The sequence below is a fragment of the Leuciscus leuciscus genome (assembly GCF_965113295.1).
Source record: "Leuciscus leuciscus genome assembly, chromosome: 15".
NCBI classification, from domain to species: Eukaryota; Metazoa; Chordata; class Actinopteri; order Cypriniformes; family Leuciscidae; genus Leuciscus; species Leuciscus leuciscus.
The window spans coordinates 41166003-41188010 of NC_138739.1; the positions used below are offsets into that span (position 1 = coordinate 41166003).

The 22008-nt window shown below is 40.1% G+C and overlaps 2 protein-coding genes across 3 annotated transcripts in view; both read left to right on the forward strand.

The window, feature by feature from the left end:
• The window catches only part of ptk7a (protein tyrosine kinase 7a), a 45874-nt gene extending 38100 nt beyond the window's left edge, over positions 1–7774 (forward strand). The window contains exons 14-20 of the mRNA XM_082138091.1: positions 1149–1349; positions 1438–1587; positions 2071–2300; positions 5526–5606; positions 5760–5911; positions 6562–6740; positions 6833–7774. Coding sequence (XP_081994217.1) covers positions 1149–1349; positions 1438–1587; positions 2071–2300; positions 5526–5606; positions 5760–5911; positions 6562–6740; positions 6833–6993 — 1154 coding nt within the window. The 3' untranslated portion in view covers positions 6994–7774. The remainder of the gene's footprint in view (positions 1–1148; positions 1350–1437; positions 1588–2070; positions 2301–5525; positions 5607–5759; positions 5912–6561; positions 6741–6832) is intronic.
• A 2970-nt stretch (positions 7775–10744) lies between these two features.
• The window catches only part of mark1 (MAP/microtubule affinity-regulating kinase 1), a 63503-nt gene continuing 52239 nt past the window's right edge, over positions 10745–22008 (forward strand). For both annotated transcript variants that reach the window (XM_082139724.1, XM_082139725.1), the window contains exon 1: positions 10745–11078. In XM_082139724.1, the coding sequence (XP_081995850.1) occupies positions 11028–11078 (51 nt within the window). In that variant the 5' untranslated portion in view covers positions 10745–11027. The remainder of the gene's footprint in view (positions 11079–22008) is intronic.

Consider the following 22008-nt stretch of genomic DNA (forward strand, 5'->3'; position numbering starts at 1 on the left):
TCAATGGCATTCTTTGGCTATTCCCTAAATTTTGGTCCGATTATGTTGAGGCTATCCTAGTTAAGTTATTAAAAGCTGTTTTTAAGTTACCTGAGCAATCCCAAAAAACACTCAAAATTATATGTTTGAATACTTTGTTACATTCATGACTGAATTAAATTATCTTGAATGCCAACTTTCAAGGTCGACCATATTGCCTGTCTACCATTTAGAATTTTGTCAAATTTAACTGTGAAGACACCAAACTGAAAATAAAGATGCAGTCATTAGCGCAATTTCACGAACAAAAAAGGTCTGTTGTCAATACTTTAGCATTGTATGAAGCACAGCTCACACAAGTCACTTTCAAACCAAACAGCTTTTTGTTGGTCAACACTGCAAAATCTGTGTGACCAACTTGAACTAGTTTCAAAATCTTCGTGAATAAATTCGTTGAAGATGTTGAAGTCATGTGGTGTAATTCATTTTAAGTCTAACTTTGGCATTTACTTTTGGAGATTTGTATTTATAAATGTATAAAAGTTGTTGATTTGTGAATATTACCATGATGAACAAATTGTGTAAGAATCAAACTTTTGTTGGTCACAAAGCTTATTTTCTGCAATATTTCCAAAACAATTGGACAAAAACACACAAAAAAATTAATTAAAAATCATGTCCTGCTGGTCAAACGTGCTAAATAATGGTTATAACTGCTTTAATCCTTTGAACCAATTACAATTGTCCCCTCATTTTTTGGGCTTAACTGCTCTTTGCAGCTGTGTATTTAACCAAGTTTGGTACTATTTGGTTCTTTGAAATACCGTAATACAGTTTCAAATGGACAAGCACTTTGAGAGTTCACCCTAAACTAATTTTGGCCTGTCTCGGACATACCAACTCAATTTCCAGATTAAGTTGAATTACAAACTATTTAAGTCTAGTGGCGGCGGTGACTTCAAAGAAAGGAGAGGTACTTGACATTTTCTGTGTTTTGGTGAGAGTTCAGGACTGTTAGATCCTAATTGAATGTTCATGCCAGTGTCACCTGATTCCTAATAGGAGAATATTTAAGTTGGGATCAAAAGAGATTCAGGAGTGAAACCGCTTCTCTATCTAAAAACCTGGTGTTTAATGTATGTTTTGTGTGTGTTTGTGGTTATCTACAGAAAAACCAGTGCAGCACTCATTAGCAGATGATGAAAAGACCCCTTACAAAATGATCCAGACTATTGGTCTGTCGGTGGGGGCGGCAGTCGCTTACATCATCATTGTGCTGGGTCTCATGTTTTACTGTAAGCAGAGACGCAACGCCAAGAGACACCAGAAGGGGCAGGACGGAGACGAGCAAGAGGGGGAATGTCTCAATGGTGTGTGTGGTGGTAACTTTTGTTAGCATGCAATTATCTGAATAAGATTGAATCTGTTCTCTGATGCAGTTCTCTGATCAACCCATAGGGGACGTGCAACAGAACGGCCACACCACAGCAGAGATCCAGGAGGAGGTGGCGCTTACCAACATGGCTGCCACCGGAAACAACAAACGCCACAGCAATCAAGACAAGCTCCAGTTCCCCCGAAACAACCTGCACACAATCACGACTCTGGGTACAGAAACTACCCCAAACCACAGACCTACTGACTAGTTTAACATCACGCTAACACTTTACAATAAGGCCCATTAGTCGACATTAGTGAACTACCTTAGTTAACATGAACTAAGAATGAAGAATACTTTTACAGCATTTATTAATCTTCGGTAATATTAATTTCAACATTTACTAATACATTATTAATCAAAGGTTGTATTTGTTAACATTAGTTAATGCGCTGTGAACTAACATGAACAAACAATGAACAGCTGGATTTTTATTAACTAACATTAACAAAGATTAACCAACACAGTAACAAATGTGTTGTTAGTTCATTTTAGTTAATACATTAACTAATGAACCTTATTGTAAAGTGTTACCAACATCACAAGAGTTCAGCCATAACGGGTTGCATTTGCATTTACCCTACGACAGCGGTGTGGTCACATGCCTCATCGCAGAAAACGAATCGATCTACATTGTGTTCCTCATCTTGTAGGTAAAGGAGAGTTTGGTGAAGTGCTGCTGGCGAAAGCAAAGGCCAGCGAGGATGAGGAGGAGATGGTTGTGCTGGTGAAGAGTCTGCAAACACGCGACGAGCAAATGCAGTTGGATTTCCGTCGCGAATGTGAGATGTTTGCTAAGCTGAGCCACGCTAACGTCGCTCGACTGCTGGGCCTCTGCAGAGAAGTGGAGCCGCATTACATGATCATGGAGTACAGCGACATGGTGACAACAGCTCCACACTACATATCTGTCCATCTGTCTTTACACTTCATCCCTTCATCACTCGGTCCATCCATCCAACCTTTCTGTCTGTCTGTCTGTGTTGTTCTATCTGTCTATCTATCTGTCTGTCAAGATTCGAATAGCTTTATTGGAATGGTGAAAAATCTTTACATTGCCACAGCATTAATAACACTATACAATACAAATAAATCTGTCTACATGTCTGTCTGTCTGTCTGTCTATCAATCGTCTGTCTACATGTCTGTCTGTCTGTCTGTATATCAATTGTCTGTCTACAGTCTGTCTGTCTGTCTGTCTATCATTTCTATGTCTGTCTACACGTCTATCAATTGTCTGTCTGTCTCTCTATCAGTCGTCTCTCTGTCTGTGTCTACATGTCTGTCTATCATTCATCTGTCTGTCTATCAATTGTCTGTCTATCAATCGTCTCTCTGTCTGTCTACATGTCTGTCTGTCAGTCTGTCTACATGTGTCTATCAGTCGTCTATCAATCGTCTGTCTACATGTCTGTCTGTCTATCATTTCTATGTCTGTCTACACGTCTATCAATTGTCTGTCTGTCTATCAGTCGTCTCTCTGTCTGTCTACATGTCTGTCTGTCTGTCTGTCTGTCTGTCTGTCTGTCTATCAATCATCTGTCTGTCTGTCTACATGTCTGTCTATCAATCATCTGTCTGTCTATCAATCATCTGTCTGTCTATCAATTGTCTGTCTGTCTATCAATCGTCTCTGTCTGTCTACATGTCTGTCAGTCTGTCTAGATGTCTGTCTACATGTGTCTATCAGTCGTCTATCAATCGTCTGTCTACATGTCTGTCTGTCTATCAGTCGTCTATCAATCATCTGTCTACGTCTCTCTGTCTAAATGTCTATCAATCGTCTGTCTACATGTCTGTCTGTCAATCGTCTGTCACTCGTCTGTCTACATGTCTGTCAATCGTCTGTCACTCGTCTGTCTACATGTCTGTCTATCAATCGTCTGTCTACATGTCTATCAGTCGTCTATCAATCGTCTGTCTACATGTCTGTCTATCAGTCGTCTATCACTCGTCTGTCTGTCTACATGTCTGTCTGTCTGTCTGTCTGTCTGTCTGTCTACATGTCTGTCTGTCTGTCTGTCTACATGTCTGTCTATCAGTCGTCTATCACTCGTCTGTCTACATGTCTGTCAGTCTGTCTACATGTGTCTACATGTCTGTCTATCAGTCGTCTATCACTCGTCTGTCTACATGTCTGTCAGTCTGTCTACATGTGTCTACATGTCTGTCTATCAGTCGTCTATCAATCGTCTGTCTACATGTCTGTCTATCAATCGTCTATCACTCGTCTTTCTACATGTCTGTCAGTCTGTCTACATGTGTCTACATTAGGGATGCACCGAATATTCGGCCACCGAAAATTTTCGGCCGAAAATGGCCCAAAAGTGCATTTTCGGTTTTCGGCCGAAAGACTTTTATCACCGAAACAATACGGCCGAAATGTTGTGATGACGCAAACAGCAGATACCGCGACCTGCACGTGCTTGTCTGAAGCAACATATCTGCGGTGTGGACGTATTTCAAAATATCTGAGAGTGACCCACGGACAGCGATTTTCAAAACACAGACATCCCAAGTCTTCCGGGAGTCTCCCACGTATTGATAGCGACTCCCTGATGCCCGCAAATTAGTTTAAATCTCCCGGAATCGCGAGCGAGCATGAGCGCGCAGACGTAGCGCGCGCGCGCGCGCGGCAGAGAGAGGGAGCGAGAGACCTTGCGTGTGTGTGCAGAGCAGCCGTCATTTATCAGAGGTGTGTGTGTTTACCTTAGCTGTTTATGGTTTTTGCAACTCACGTCCATGAGCATATAGCTGCAGATATTATTATGGGCTATGGCAGTATTGACCTAAATGCACTTTGTTTTTATGAGAGAACATTTCATTTTTAAACCTTTCTGCAGGCCAGTAGGCTTTTACATTATTATTTAATGTACACATGAGTGGGGTCAAGTTAAACATTTAATTTTATACTTTGCAATGTGCTAAATAAATATTTGCATAAAATTTTAATTGATTTATTCTTTGAAACTTTAATATTAATTTATGCAATGCCTTGATTATAGTAAAGTTAGTACACAGGCATAGCCATAAATGCAATGGTACTAATAATTGGCATAATTTATTTCGGTGTTTCGGTTTTCGGTTTTCGGCCTTAGTTTCCTCTTTTTCGGTTTTCGGTTTCGGCCAAGAATTTTCATTTCGGTGCATCCCTAGTCTACATGTCTGTCTATATGTCTGTCTATCAGTCGTCTATCAATCGTCTGTCTACATGTCTGTCTATCAATCGTCTATCACTCGTCTTTCTACATGTCTGTCAGTCGTCTACATGTGTCTACATGTGTCTACATGTGTCTACATGTGTCTACTACATGTGTCTACATGTCTGTCTACATGTCTGTCTACATGTCTGTCTATCAGTCGTCTATCAATCGTCTGTCTACATGTCTGTCTATCACTCGTCTGTCTGTCTACATGTCTGTCTGTCTACATGTGTCTACATGTCTGTCTATCAGTCGTCTATCAATCGTCTGTCTACATGTCTGTCTATCACTCGTCTATCACTTGTCTATCTGTCTGTCTGTCTGTCTGTCTGTCTGTCTGTCTACATGTCTGTCTGTCTGTCTATCAGTCGTCTATCACTCGTCTGTCTACATGTCTGTCAGTCTGTCTACATGTGTCTACATGTCTGTCTATCAGTCGTCTATCAATCGTCTGTCTACATGTCTGTCAGTCTGTCTACATGTGTCTACATGTCTGTCTATCAGTCGTCTATCAATCGTCTGTCTACATGTCTGTCTATCAGTCTTCTATCAATCGTCTGTCTACATGTCTGTCTATCAGTCGTCTATCAATCGTCTGTCTAAATGTCTATCAGTCGTCTATCAATCGTCTGTCTGTCTACATGTCTGTCTGTCTGTCTACATGTCTGTCTGTCTACATGTCTGTGTCTACATGTCTGTCTGTCAATCGTCTGTCTATCAATCGTCTGTCTACATGTCTGTATCAATCGTCTGTCTATCAATCGTCTATCAGTCATCTGTCTACATGTCTGTCTGTCTGTCTGTGACGAATGGTTTTATTGTAGTTGTATTTTGAAGTGGGGATTGAAATATTATTTCCTGAGAAGTGTTTCTCCTGGTTTGGTTTAACTGTGTGTGATTTTCAGGGTGATCTGAAGCAGTATCTGAAAGTGTCCAAGAGCAAAGATGAGAAAGTCAAAGTCCAGCCGCTCAGCACCAAACAAAAGGTAATTAATAACTATCCCTCGTCTCTCATAAACACACACACACACACACACACACACACACACACACACACACACACACACACACACACACACACACACACACACACACACACACACACACCAGGACCGAACCCACTCTCTCTCCGCCACCAGGTGTCGGTGTGTCTGCAGGTCGCTCGAGGGATGGAACACCTGTCCAACCAGCGCTTCGTCCACCGAGACCTGGCCGCTCGCAACTGCCTCATCTCCGCCAAACGCCAGATTAAAGTGTCCGCTCTGGGCCTCAGCAAAGACGTCTACAACAGGTACAGTTAAACACAGGCCACGACTTCCTGTTTTATGAAATGAGGAATGAAGGATTGTCCTGTAATCTGGGTTTGAAATTAACTTTTTCACTCACCGCCTCAAGCGACCTATATATATTTAATAAAATTTGGATTTACATCCTGTCATTCAGCATCTCCGCCCTTCCTCTTTCATCCTCATCACCAAAAATGTGTTTTAGGTGGACAGATCAATACGGTACAAAGAACTTTAAATAAAATGTAGGATGTCGGAAAATAGCAATGTCTTTTCTGTTGACCAAATTCTTTTTAATATTCGCTATTTGCTTCAATGCAAATGAACAAGCGCGCCGTTATTTGTTGCGTAGAGACGGGCATGATCAAGTAAGCCAGATTTGAGTAGATCCTGCGCAATACCCTGTATTTAATATATCATGATGACTCACGAGTTGAGCGTTTGTGCTAAATCTGCGCTGATTTGGCTTACATGAACTTCCTCAGCAATGTGAGTAAACATAAGAATGGTCATGAACGCCACAGTTGATTTTTACCCGTATTTGGCGGGTGTTCATTTCAAACCCTGCCTGTAACGATTGTGCACTTCACGTGTACTGCTCCCCCTTGTGGTGACAGTCATCATTGTTTGTGTTTGTGTGTCTGTTTCCACACAGCGAGTACTACCATTATCGCCAGTCCTGGATTCCTCTGCGCTGGCTGCCATCCGAAGCCGTGTTTGATGACGATTTCTCCACCAAGACGGACGTGTGGTCGTTCGCAGTGCTCATGTGGGAGGTCTTCAGCTTTGGGGAGCTGCCGTACGCTGATCTATCTGATGATAAAGTCCTAGAAGGTGTGGGATAGTCTCATGAAAAAGTGAGATGGGTTGCAGATTGGCTCATGGTTGTGTTTGGTCCCTGACTGTGTGTGTTTGTGTGTCTACAGCTCTGCAGGAAGGCAAGCTGAAGCTGTCTCCTCCTCAGGGGTGTCCATCTCGCGTGTTCAAGCTGATGGTGCGCTGTTGGGCCGCCAGTCCCAAAGACAGACTGTCTTTCAGCGACATCACCTGCGCCCTCAGCGATCTGCCCTCCGAAAGCAAAGTCTGAGAGGACCGGATCATCCGTCAAGCCATGATGGGAAAACCCTCCACCACAAAAATTTTGATTCAAGTGTCTTGTCTCGAGAAAAAAAAGACTTGTTTTACTATCAACCATCTCTTCCTTTTTTATATATATATATATATACTGTATATGTTTAATAAAATGTTTTAGAAGGTTCCTCCAACATTTGGTTTTTACCGGGGTTTGTCTATCACTTCTCAGTTTGAGTTTGCCCACTCAAAACGAAGAAATGTAGTAAATGGTGCGTTTGTAATACCAAACCATGCACTGACCAATTTTATATTTCAGAAGGATTGTCTTGGGAGCCTCTTAATTTATTTAAAAGGTCCTGTTTGTTCAATGTACATAAAGGTACTGTTTATATGACTTTTTTTATGATGTTTATGAGTTAAGCCTTTTTTTAATTATATATAATTCAGAAGTACTCATAGCAACAACTGTTCAGAAAACCATGTTTATAAAATGACTTTGTCATCGAGTTCAAATTTCAAGTGCCTGTAAAATGAAGGATGTCTTGATTTTTTTTTTTAGTATGCTGTATGTTACGACTTGGAAATGCCTTGAATGTTTTGTTTTTTATATATATATACATTTATAGTGTTTTATTGCTTAGTAAGAGTCCAGTGTTTTATCTTGTAATTGCTACCCACACGTTACATATCGGTTTCTATAAAAGGCCAGAGGTATTCTTGACTCTGGGGTAAAAAGTGAACAAAAACTTCTGTCGCATACTCTGCTGTTGCAATAAAACTTCACTTTTAACAAAGCTTGTTTGATTTCATGTGACGTAATTATTATTTTTTTAACCAAATGTAACAATGAACATTTAAAAGGGACCTTTTACAAAGTCTTGATTTTGTTATTGGGTTCTACTTAAATAGATTTCATGCTTAAATGTTCAAAAACACCTTATTTTCCCCATATTCTCCATTGTTGCGGCTCCTCTCTTCCCAGTCTGTCAGTAACGCTCTGTTTAGTCCCTGTCTCTATGAAGCCCCTCCTCCTGAAAAGCACACTGTGCTCTGATTGGTTGGCTGGGTCAGTGTGTTGTGATTGGTCGAGCGCATGTCCCGCCCCTATTTACCATAACCGTCAGTTTAATAAAAAAAACTAAACTACGGCTGCATCTGAAATCACATACTCTCTTGAGTGGTTACTTATTTTGAATAAGTAATTACTTAACTGCTAAAAAGGCATGTTCTATATAGTTACGTGTGTGTAGTATGAATGTAATCTGGACATACTACATCCGTCATGTTGTCATTATCATGTGACCTACCAGCGTCAGTTGCGTTGCTTCTCTGTCATTCATAAATCCTCTCCTGTGGCCTCATGGGATAGTTAAGTGTCCCTCATATCCACACTTCAGAATCTCACTGGTAGTAGTAGGTAATCCGGGTACGTTTGCCTACTCTTTAATGAGTACTGTAAATTCAGACACTTTGGTCACATACTGTTTTTCGCCTGCTATATAGTAGGGAAGCAGTTCTCAATTTTGGATGCAGCCTGCTAACTAAATCAGCCAGGCCCCGCCCCCTTAATTTGCGTAGCCTTTAAGAGGCGGGAATTATTTAAATGAGGAATATTGTGACGTGTTCGTACCTGGAAGAAAACTCAAGACTACAATGGAGGCGTTTCAGGGAGTTCAGAAACAGTTACACTGATATAGAGAAGAACTGCCTTTGCAGAGTTTCTTCATGCTCAAACAGCAACATTACACACTAAAGTAAGATGAAGATGGAAAAGGCATAATAATTCCTCTGTAAAACCTGTTAACTGGCCAACAGTAATAAGTTATCTTCTTATGTGCACATATTGCTTGTCAGTTCTCCGGAAACTCAGGATCACTACCATGGCTGTACCGTCCTCTCCTCATCTGACATGTTCAGACAGGACAGTAGTAGACTTCTATGAGTTGAGCTCACTGACTCCCTCTGGTGGCCGTAGAGTTTGCACTTCTCATTCCACACTGAAACTCTGCAGCTGGACTTTGTTCTCACTAAAGTGCCCATGTTCAAAGAAGTTGGAGTTTCTCATTCTCTGAAGGAAATACAATTGTTCTTGTTCATGAGCCAATCAATCAAGTATACATTGAAAATCAAATTTTTAATGAAGTTTATGTGTCTATGTGGTGTTTTTAATATGCTTTAAGACAAACCATGTGTAAATTCATAAGTCGACAGCATTGCTGAGTATTTCCTCCTTAAAACTGCAGTGAACCAAAGACAGTCTCAAACACACGCTTTGAAATCTCTGGTGTTTCTGACGTCACAAACTACCTTGTAACCAATCAGATCAACGTGTGATCGTCAACCAGTGGATCTCTGAGCTGAGTGAGTGAGTGGAGGCGGGGCTCATTTGCATATTCATAGAACCGCGAATACTAAATGAGGCAAGGGTGTCGAGTTACATTCAAGATATTTTAAGAAATTAAGAAATTTCAAGGAAAAATACGATTAAATGCGTAATTTTGGTGATCAAAGATGAGTTTTAAGGGATAAAATGATTGACTACAGGGGGACTTTAAGTGTCATCTTCACTTGCTAGACCAGCATGACTTGATTTAAAGCTTCAAACCCTATTTCTGCAGTGCATAGTGAGTATTGTGTACACTGCCATGTCAGCTCCTGCTGGTACAACTACACCATCATCAGGCTGTACTTTCATTCTCTTTACACAGCCATTACATTTACATTTATGCATTTTTATCCAAAGTGACTTACATTGCATTTCAAGGTATACATTTATATTCTTATCAGTTCTTGCTTTCCATGGGAATTGAACCCATGACCTTGGCGTTGCAAACGCCAACGCCCTACTGTTCGAGCTACAGGAAAGTCGTAAAAAGATTTTTATATTGTTTTGTAATAAGGCCGAAATTTTAAAGGGATAGTTCACCCAAAAATGTAAATAAAAATGTTGTCATTATTTACTCACCCTCATGTTGTTCCAAACCTGTATGAACACAAACAAAGATATTTTGAAGAAATACTGTCAGTCAGTAACCAGACAGTTTATGTATTGTATTTTTTTCCTACTATGAAAGTCAGTGGCTACCGTCGACTCAACTGTTGAGTATCTTCTTTTGCGTTCAACAGAAGAAAGGAACTCATACTGATTTGGAATGACTTGAGGGTGAGTAAATGATAACTAAATTTCCTCTTTTTGTGTGTGTGTACTATTACTTTAAGTGTGCTATTCCTAAATCAGCATCTTTTTTTTTTTGTACTAAAATTGTTGCACACTTCTAAAACTCATATGACGGCTCCCCCTGGCGGTGTGGAGGATGTTTTATTCAGAATCTAGTTAATGTGTTTCCAACATACAATTTAAATGAAACATGATTAAGAAATTTAGACTTAGTTATTCTGACATTGTTGTGCTATATCGAGCATTATACCTTTTTTTTGCAGTACTGTTTTAAAGCCGTTAGGTGGTGGTGTCGATCAAATGTGGACAAGCATAGGCTACTATAGTGTGCTGCTTATTTTAAGAGACAGCACATTTCAACAGTGTATGTAGGTTCATGCCGTTTTCCCACACACTATTCTCAAATAATTAGGCAATATAGGGCTTGCCATGACAAAGCATCTGCAATTGATATTATAAAACTAATTATTTATAGTAAATAGGCGTTTAACACTTAAATAGCTGCATTGATTATTTTAAGACAGAAGCACTGAGCGCTATCATTGTCCTCCCCCTCCGTGTGTGTGTGTGTTTCTATCAGGGTGGATCAATGCAGGAGCCTGAGCTCCACACACACACACACACGCGCGCGCGCGCACGCACACACTCGTCCTGTCCGCGCATCCGCAGCGTCGCGCTCGCTCCGTCTCTCTCTCTGTATCGCCCGCGGCTGACGCGCTGACGCGGGCCGCTCCTGCTGGATATGTGCATGTTATAGTCGTAGGTTGAAGGCCAGGAGACATGCCGGTGTGAAGCGGGCTCAGATATCTGTATCTTCCGCGTTATCTTCGCTAAGCGCCGGTGCGGAGCGCGCGGCCTGTAAACACAAGATGTCGACCAGAACGCCATTGCCCACCGTCAACGAGCGCGACGCCGAGAATGTAAGTCAATGATACAACATATCAGTCTGCATGAATATTCATGATTACAATGCATCTGTGCTCGGTTGCGTCCTTGTGTTTTAGCTGACGCTTACACAAGCGTTTAATGCTTTAATAAGCCGGATTGGTTGAATATGCTCGTTTGCCTTCTGAAGGTTTGATTGTCATATCTAGTGTTCATTTAAAGCCATTAATAGAGCTATATCTGCTTTATAGCTATACATAATGGTCAGGGACGTTCAGGTGTATGTGATGCCTCCATGTCCTGTGTTAAACATTCAGCACAGTGATGATCCTCATCACATCACATGTTATCCCATCATCTGTCCCACCTCATGCTTCAACGTCCCGGCACCAATTTCAACACTGTTTACTACATTGTAATTAATATGCAATACGCTTGGTAGGCCTAATGAGGGTCTTCAGGATGAACAGTTATGCTACATAGAGTTTAATGACATCAAAAGGGATGTAGGAAAAGAAAATACTGGAATAAAATACAGTTATTTTACAGTGTTCTTCATAAAAAAAAAAATATATATATATATATATATATATATATATATATATATATATATATATATTATAATACGCATTGTTTATTATCCACTGACAAAGCTTTTGGTAGATATACAGGCTGACACAAGGATAGTGAACACATAAAGGAACATTTTACCCGAAAATGACAATTTACTTGACTTTGTTTCTAGCAATGAATATTTCAGCGTGAATTTGGACCAATGAGATTTAACCGTGGGTGGGGCTTACACGACACAACTGTGCACAACTGGATAACAATAATGTGTAGTATGTACTATGTGTAGTATAACAAGTAGGATGTATAGTATTCATAAAAGAATAGGCAAAAGTACCCGGGTGATCTACTAGGCTACATCGTCCATATTTCATTCCTACTACACACCTACTACATCTAGAACATACTTTTCTAACGGTCGTGAAGTTTTAAACAAATGTAGTACCTATACACAACTCTTTTACAAACTATGACATTTTTCGTACCATTATTCTCCAAAAGGACAAAATAATCACCATAAAAGTGTGCTATATTCCCAGTCTTCAGAAGCCATCCATTTCCCCCCACCAAATTTAATGAAGATATTCCACTTTGGTCTGAGCTCTTAAATCTTTTTAATTGGCCTGGCAGAAATACTGCTCTCTCCCGAACTGAATGTGATTTGAGAACACGAGGAAAACGCAGTGTGGTTTTGGGATTTATTTTTTGCATTTCTGATGTACAAAAGCTCTTCACTCCTAGAGGAATGATCATTGGGGAAGGATCTTGATCAGGGAGTTATTGGAGAAAAGAGGCCGTGTAAAGTCTTATGTTCCCGTGGGCTTAAAGTCATCTCGGGTTATAGGCCTGCAGAGCTCAGATTATGTAAAGGATTCCTGCACTGGTATTGTTGAGATCCTGCAGTGATGCGAGACACTCAGTCAGTCTCAGGTCTGTGGCCTGTGGGAGAATCTCTATGTCTGGCTGATAATGGTCGCACAGGGGCTGTTGACTCGATCATGTAATTACAGGCTGTGATTAATGAAAAGCAGAGGAACGCTCAGAGGGCGTCTGGGTTTGTCTTTAATGCTGAATCAGTGATCGCTGGCATCACCTCTGGACATCACCATGTTATCGCATTTCAGGTTACTGGTTAAATGCCATTTACAGATCATGTGTGAACGGGCCCTTTCCTAAAATACCGGTAAATCAGTTCTGGGAATTTTAAGGCATGAGAAGTTGTAACATTACCGGTATGAACAATGCATTGCAGTTCTGAGAAAAAATACGTTTCTAGTCGTTACCTCAAACTATCAAATATCTTCTTTGTGTTCTGTAGATGATGAAAAGTCATACAGGTTTGTGACGGCGTGAGGGCGAGTAAATGATGACTAACCCTTTTGCAGTGCATTATGGGTGTTGCAGACTGACATTCTCTCATTTTGCATGCAGTGAGATCATGATATCAATTCTGATGCAGGATTAAAAACCTTAAGAAGAAGAGTTTGAGTTGGTCATCAGATATTGGGTCCTGGTTTGCATTCGCTGTTGTCTGTTCTCACTGAGCCTGAAGTTGCAGACGGGCTGATGTGTGTGTGTAACAGGAATGAGTGTGATGGGCTGATGTGTGTGTAACAGGAATGAGTGTGACGGGCTGATGTGTGTGTGTAACAGGAATGAGTGTGACGAGATGTGTGTGTAACAGGAATGAGTGTGTCGGGCTGATGTGTGTGTGTAACAGGAATGAGTGTGACGAGATGATGTGTGTGTAACAGGAATGAGTGTGACGGGCTGATGTGTGTGTAATGGGAATGAGTGTGACGGGCTGATGTGTGTGTAACAGGAATGAGTGTGACGGGCTGATGTGTGTGTGTAACAGGAATGAGTGTGACGGGCTGATGTGTGTGTAACAGGAATGAGTGTGTTGGGCTGATGTGTGTGTAACGAATGAGTGTGACGGGCTGGTGTGTGTGTGTGTGTAACAGGAATGAGTATGATGGGCTGATGTGTGTGAAACAGGAATGAGTGTGACGGGCTGGTGTGTGTGTAACAGGAATGAGTGTGACGGGCTGATGTGTGTGTAACAGGAATGAGTGTGACGGGCTGATGTGTGTGTAACAGGAATGAGTGTGTTGGGCTGATGTGTGTGTAACGAATGAGTGTGACGGGCTGATGTGTGTGTGTGTGTGTGTAACAGGAATGAGTATGATGGGCTGATGTGTGTGTAACAGGAATGAGTGTGTCGGGCTGATGTGTGTGTAACAGGAATGAGTGTGTCGGGCTGATGTGTGTGTGTGTGTAACAGGAATGAGTGTGTCGGGCTGATGTGTGTGTGTGTGTGTGTGTGTAACAGGAATGAGTGTGTCGGCTGATGTGTGTGTAACAGGAATGAGTGTGTCGGACTGATGTGTGTGTGTGTGTAACAGGAATGAGTGTGACGGGCTGATGTGTGTGTAACAGGAATGAGTGTGACGGGCTGATGTGTGTGTGTAACAGGAATGAGTGTGACGGGCTGATGTATGTGTAACAGGAATGAGTGTGACGGGCTGATGTGTGTGTGTAACAGGAATGAGTGTGACGGGCTGATGTGTGTGTAACAGGAATGAGTGTGACGGGCTGATGTGTGTGTGTAACAGGAATGAGTGTGACGGGCTGATGTGTGTGTGTAACAGGAATGAGTGTGACGTGAAGCGCTGTCCTGGCAGAGGTCAAAGGGGGTTTGGATATCAGTGCACTTCTCTCTGTTATAATCAATGCAGCTGTCCAACTATAACACACTCTCTCCAATCCTCACTGTGTGTGTGTGTAAATCTGGAGAATGAACAGCAAGTGGGTGAAGACAGGAGTTGAAGAGAAGGACTGTCTGCAACAGTGTGGTTTTGGTAATTGACTAGTCTAACTATTGCTTGAAAAATTACTCGACTATTTGGCCGATAAATGCAACAATTCATAATCAACTTTTGAGTTCTTGCTTAGCTGGGGACATTTAATATTCAACAATATTATTGATCTTCCTGCACTGACAGCATTATATGAGAACTGACCTGGGGTGTGTTTCCCGTACACCGCTGTTACTCGCTGCTTCACTACCGTAGTGTAGTACCGTATTCATAACTATATGTTCGCAAATTGGGCGTTCAACCACGTTGGTTAATGATGACACACAGGTGTTGGAGTAATAACTTCTTTTAATGAATCTGTTTGAGATCGAATTAACGCTAGATGTTTTGCTATAAATTACAGGCATGGCATCTGACGACAATTTCAAATTTTTCTCAGATATTTTGCTTTATTTCCAGATTTAGTCATAGGCTCGTTCTTACGTACTAGAGCACATTCGCACATGCGCACTCTTCAAAAACGACGATTTAAATCTCTTGACAAACTAAAAGACGTAAATGATATTTGAATGTATTCTAAATAAAAGATACAGGTTGTACTGAATGTCAGCTTGCTTATTTTTCTCAGGATAAGGATTTATATTGAGTCCACAAGTATGTCATGTGTCACGTTTTGGGTTTTGTTTCTTGTTCTTGTCATTGTCATGTTTCTGTGTCTTGTCATGTGATTCCCTGTTTGTCATGTGATCCTGCCACGTGTCTTGTCATTGGTTAGTAATCGTCCGATCATTGTTCACAGTTGTTCCTTGTCTTGTAATTAGTCTGTGTAAGCCCTCACGTTTGCCCTCTGTCTTGGTCGAGTATTGAAGGGTTCCTGTCAATGTTCTTGTTCTTGTTCTTGTTCTTGTTCTTGTTCTTCAGTTTCATGCCTCCGCATGCCTTTGTTTGATCACGTTTTGTTAGTAAATTGCATTTGGGTTCTCATTTCAACTTGCCTCCAGTGGACTAAATCAAGCCAGAATGCAAACAAGAAACTCTGCTTCTAACCACAGGTCGAGAGCTGTCGTTCCAAACACACAATGTTGCGATGCTGTTTGCGAATGTTCGTTAGAACGATGGTTTCGGGAAACAGCGACTCGTTGAACTGCTGATAACGACAGAACTTGCGACCATATTTGGCTAACGATGCTTTCGGGAAACACCCCCCTGAGCGGGACGATGACATCACGGTTTTCTCCAGAGCGGCTATATATATAAATGAACTAAATTAATAACTTTTTTACAACAAAAACTATCACTGAACTTACATAAGCTGGACTGTCTGTGACACTATTTTCTTCTGGAAATACTTTATGCTAAATAATTTCTACTGTTTATGTGCTTTATTTAATGTTGAAAGCGTCTGTGTGAGTTTGAATATCATTTTGTGTGTTTTTTATAGCCATACTAAAAGCAATTCACCTCAGATCTTCAAAATAAATAAAAGTGATAATTGTCAACTCATTGTTAACAGATAAGTGTATTCTGTGACAACAATTGTTTCAGTAACTCAGTTTGTATTTTTAATAATGTTTAAATGGTGTAATATTCAATATTCCTCTTCTGATTGGCTGTGATTTTTATAGTTTCCCATATGGGTGTAACAACATATCGTGTCACAATGTATCGCAATACAAAAATGCAACAATATGTATAGCCTAGTGGATATTTCACTCAAAAGGAAAATTAGCCTACTTTGCGTGAAAAAATTCAAGTTTTCAGAGTTTTAGTGTCAGTACTACATTAAACTACTATATATAATGTTGGATATAATGTATAATTATGCAATGGGGGAATATTTGTGGGCCTGATAATGCCAAATGTCTGATGTTAACAGTAAAAACATTACATTATTTTAAATCTAGTCAGTGACCGAGTGCAAACATATTCGTCTGAAAGACTGTATTTTCATCTTCAGAATCATGAATATTGTTATTCTGGTGTCTCTATTGTCCTGTGCTTTGGGTTTCCAGCACCGAGTCCAAGACTATTCATTTACACACACAATGTAATGCCAAATGTAGCTTTTTAATCAACAGTAAAAAAAAAAAATTGTTACCCTTTTATCATATGTCTTTGAGTATCGCATTAACAATTTAGTATCGTGAGTTCAGTATCGTGGTATCGAATCGTATCGTATCGTGAGTTCGGTATCGTGATATGTATTGTATCGTGAGTTCGGTATCGTGATATGTATCGTATCGTGAGTTCGGTATCGGGATATGTATCGTATCGTGATATGTATCGAATCGTGAGTTCGGTATCGTGATATGTATCGTATCGTGATTTCGGTATCGTGATATGTATCGAATCGTGAGTTCAGTATCGTGATATGTATCGTATCGTGAGTTCGGTATCGTGATATGTATCGAATCGTGACATGAGGGTATCGTTACACCCCTAGCATAGTCGCGTCGCGTCTGGTGTGGACACGGTGTTATCATGCATGCTAACTAATAATAAAGGTACAATCTTTTAGAAACATCTTATCTTTTAATAACTTTATAGGTCAAGTTTTAATAAATTACATATTAAAACAAAAAAAAGTGTAATTCAGTTAAAAACAAGATTGTCCCTGTCATGTAGCCTATACAGTGATGGGGAGATTACTTACAAATTGTAGTTTATTACTGGATACAGATTACATGATAAAAATTGTAGTAACGTAATAGGCCTACATCACACATTTAGGGTCATATAATCTGATTACTTTTAGATTACTTTTACCTCACTTACCCTCATTTTTACCTCATAACTTATTTATCAAAATGATTTGAATAGGATAATGTTTTGCCATATTGATGATAAATACAAAGAGAAAGAAAAATTATAAAAAATGTTGTCATCAACCAAAAATGAAGGACGCCCACATCTGTGTCTTGATATTAATAGGACCATGTGGATTAGATATTGGACTGCTTTGCACACCTCCTTTTGGTATGGACAAAGTGAATTTGATGAAAAGCAACGTTTGTTGACATTTGTTGGTCTGATACCTTTAGGTTGTGTATTTTCAACACACTTGGGAAAGATAATAGTTCTGTAGATTGTGCAATAATCTCTCTATTGACTTTCATTGTTTGCTTAAGAACAAATCAGAAGCCAGTAGTGTGACCTTTGCTATCCCTATATCTGAACTCACACTACTAGACTGATGAGACAGTCGGGACGGGACCCTAAAGCCAGAAACACGCTCTACGCAAGTCCCTGCTGACCTCACTGAAGCATTTTTGTGTTATTTTGGTGGTTTCAGACCTCAGTGCTCAGTGAGGTGAAGGAGTATTAGCTTCTGTGGCATGGGGATGAGTTTAGAGATGAGAAGGCATTAGCATGTTGTGCTTTAACATGCAGTAGTGACGGACCCGAGTACTCAAAAGTGACAGATGCGTGATTTTACCTTTTACTGAATTTGAAATTCAGAAGAAATGATACAAAAAGGTGTCCCACATGCTGATTTTGATTTGTTTTTGTAGGACTGCGACTAACTATTATTTTGAATGATTATATTTTGATGTGATTTTCACAAAAATGTAATGGCCCCAGAATATTTTGTTATATGAATATCTCAATATATGAAATGTGGGAATGTAGGTAAGTTTCATGTAAAAAAAAAGAAGCCAAATTTCAAACAAAAAGCTGAGAAAATTTAGTTTTTCGTCAAAGTCTACTTCCAGATCGGATTCGGAACAATGATCAAAATACAACGCCTCCAAAGCTACAGAGTAATTTCCTCTTCCTGTGCTCGCAAGTTTGGATAATTTTATATTAGGGCTGCACGATTAATCACAATTAACATGAAATGTCGCTTAAACCGATTTGGATTCTTGTGATTATTAAATGTGATTATTTTTATGTGCAGCTTGTCAGTGAAGTACGGCTCTGTAAACGCTGCTCCGTCTGAAAGCACTGCGAGTTTGAGTCACTTATAACGTGCATTTGAAAAAGCAACACGTGTCAAACATCTTTCCAAACATGAGAAGCATTTACGAACCTCTTGTCCAAGAACAGACAACATTTATTAAATCAATCTGTCGTTGCCGATAGCCTCATGAGGCCGTTGTGCTTCGAGCTACCCGAGTTCGAGTCCTTTCCGGATCCCGTCCCCCCTCTCTCTCTCTCTCCCACCTCACTTCCTGTCTAGCTACTGTCCTATCCTAATAAAAGGCAAAAAACTACAGATAGTATGACGTGCGTTATCGTACTTCTGTGGGGCGTAATAGCGCCACCTACTGAATTGCAGTGAAAACATGGGTAGCCTGAAAATTTCGTCAATGGTGGGGAAAGAGTTAATGGATTAATCGCTTGATTATTCCACGATTAATCGGAATAAAAAGCCTAAGTTTATTTATTTTAATGGGAAAAAACCCGTTCCACACCCTGCCCAACACTTCAGTGAAGTCTGTGAAGTTTATCGGAGAATCGCTCGCTGTCAGGAGGACGAACCTCTGTGCAAAATGGAAATACTCACATGAATTTGTAACATTTACAGATTAGGATATAACTACGTTATGCGCTGGGAAAACATGTCTCCAACGCATTAGACTGCACACATCATGTTCAGGACAACTTGGGTCATGAACATTAATTGCAGAAGCTTAATCTGTGTCCTCCACTCCACCTTATAGTACCACTACTAGGACTTTCTTAGGTAAGTACTGTAAAATAAAGTGTAACCCAATAATAATAAATTTTAATGACTAGTTGTAGCAGCCCTATGTTTAACTAACTTGTTTAGCTTCTGAAGTCCAAAGTATACTTTGTTTTTTACGCGTACGCTAGCAATTATACACATAGCCCTTTAAAGTATACTCCATATGACATGTACGCATACACAGGTGATCGACACATGCGCATTACACCAAAGCACTTCCAGTACTTTCACATAAAGTTGTACAAATGCCGGTACTTTCTATAACCTCCTACGAAATTCACGTCAAGTGGACTTGACTGTTGTCAGAAAAGACAAGAGTGACCATAGAAAAATGCTGCTATAGCTCCCCCTGTGGTCACACTGAGAATGCAGTGCATGATGTGTTGCATTTCAGAATGCGATTATGCATGAAATCAGTGTTTTACATTTGTGTAATTGTGTATAGTATGTTTCATCTTTAGATGGTAGAGTGTGGAAGTGAAAGTGAGGCAGAGATTGAACAGAGCCATCATCATCATCAAAGCTAATGCGAGTCAGATGGTTTTGGAGAGCGCTTGCGTTGGAAGGCTTTCTCTTTTACAACAGTTGCGTAAGAGAGGGAAGACTGCGAGAGAAGGGAGTGCTTTTAAAGAAACGAGCGTGTGTGTGTGTGTGTGTGTGTGTGTGTGTGTGTGTGTGGAGAGGGGGGATGTGCAAACGGAGGTTGTACCTTGTGGGAATGTTGTGTCCAGGCAGTGTGTTCATTGTCATGCTAAACCAGGAATGCCGACGCTGTGTCATGAAAGCCTTCAGTTTCATTTCTTCTCTCTTTTCTTCAGGATATTTTGTTTTTTAAACATCTGTGACTTCTGATCAAACTTAAGCGCTCTTCCAGAACCAAGTGAGCTGTCTGGCTGCCTTCTAAGGGCCCTTCCTTACGCAGTGTGCGTTCTCTAGATCCAGTGCAGCAGAATCAAACCGAAGGCAGATGCGTTTTAAACACGGGAGTCAAAGATGTCCGTCTGGAATCTGGCATATCGACGGAAAATTAAAAAAAGATGGTAGAACTCAAACTGAAATGTAACTGTAACTTTACTGATGGATGGTTTCAACCGATCTTAGAACGGACAAACAAACAAATATTGGGTAAAATTTAATTGGAGCTATTTATATCAATGTTTATATTTCTAATCCACATATTTGGGTCTTTGATGAACAAAAGTGTCCAGGATAAAGAAAAGGAAAATTCTAGTTAAAAAAAATGTATGGTTCAGGAAGAGTTGGAGTTTAGTCTAGCTATCAAGGCAAACTAATAGTGTACTGTTTTTTCCTGACACCTTGAATGCACGTGAGTGTACATCTTCATTTCAAAAAGTTGTTGTGGAGTCACACTACATGACATTTAACAATCTAAACATTGCCTTGTGTTGGAAAGGTCAAATTATCAGCTATTTTAAGAGAGCTCGACACAGTCATGAGGGTCTGCAGGGGTCATCTCTGTGATATCATTTCCTTTTTAACTCTTTTTTTCTTGAAGTTGATTGCACCACATGACTTGAATTTGGACAAGTAAATATTTAAATATTAAAAAGCAGTTTTATAAAAAAATTATTAAATTTTTTTCTAATTATAATTATAACATGATCTCAGTAAAATATGATTTTGGACATAGTTCTGCAGTCAGGTTTCAGGTCAACTAAGGTCATGGTGAAGCAATATTTTTAAGAGAATCTGAGAAAAGCTAGTTAAACTGTCCGTGTCGACAGTATATAATATAACCTTGTGAAAAAGAAGTGCATTAATTATGTTGAATATGCACTTGTAGTGTGCTCAAAATCTATTTGTAATGTGTGTGTGTGTGTGTAGCAAAGTTCTTTGTTATGGGAAGAAGGAGGCGGGAGCCGGCGAACGTTCACATACTTGAATAATAAAATAAAGCAATACAAAAGGAAAGTAAGGACAGCAGCCCCTCACGACGACTGCTGCAACATAAAGAAACTACTTTCAGATAATATAATATTAATGAAATAAAAGTGGTTAAAGGGATAGTTCACTTTGAAATAAATTTTTGGTATGTTTTAGCTTACCTCAAAGGCATCCAAGATGTAGGTGTCTTTTTTTTCGGAGTAGTTTCAATTTTGATATTTTTAGGTCAAACCGTTCTTGTCTGTCAGTCATATAATGCAGGTCTATGGTCACTGTCTCAAAACAGCATGCACAAAGTCCAAATTAAACAATTCCCCATCGTCCAAATTAAACAATTCCCCATCGTAAGTACACATTGATGGCTTAAGACACGAAACGAGCGGTTTGTGTGAGAAAACGAACAGTATTTATATAGTTTTTGTCCTCTTGTAAACACACACACCCAAATGATCAGAGGACGCGGGTGCTTCGGTCTGCGCAAGCGCCGGAAAGCGTCAGAGGGCGCGGGCGCTTCGATCTGCGCAAGCGCCGGAAATTATCTCTCGTGAATCCACACTGTCTATTACTATTATTATTATTATTAGGCTAGTAGTAGTAGTAGTATCATTGACTGCACCCTTATGAGTAGTACACATAGTTTCACATTGGTTTGACTAGCAGCTGCTTAGTATAGGCTACACATATCTTCTCTTCTTATAACATATCTTATAACTCTCTCATGTAAAACCATTCTTACCAAATATATGGTGCAGAAATACATTTTATTGCTCATTTCATGTAATGCCAGCTTTACAAATACAAAGGACACATACAAAGACGTTGTTCACATACCTCCGTTGGATGAGAAAACACCATAGGCACAGCTGATGATGTCAGTACTATGCGATCCTCTCCTTGGTTTATAAAATCATCAGGGGAAAAATGATCGCTGCAGACCCTCCTCAACTTTAGTACGTTTATGGGTGTGTTGATATCCAGCCG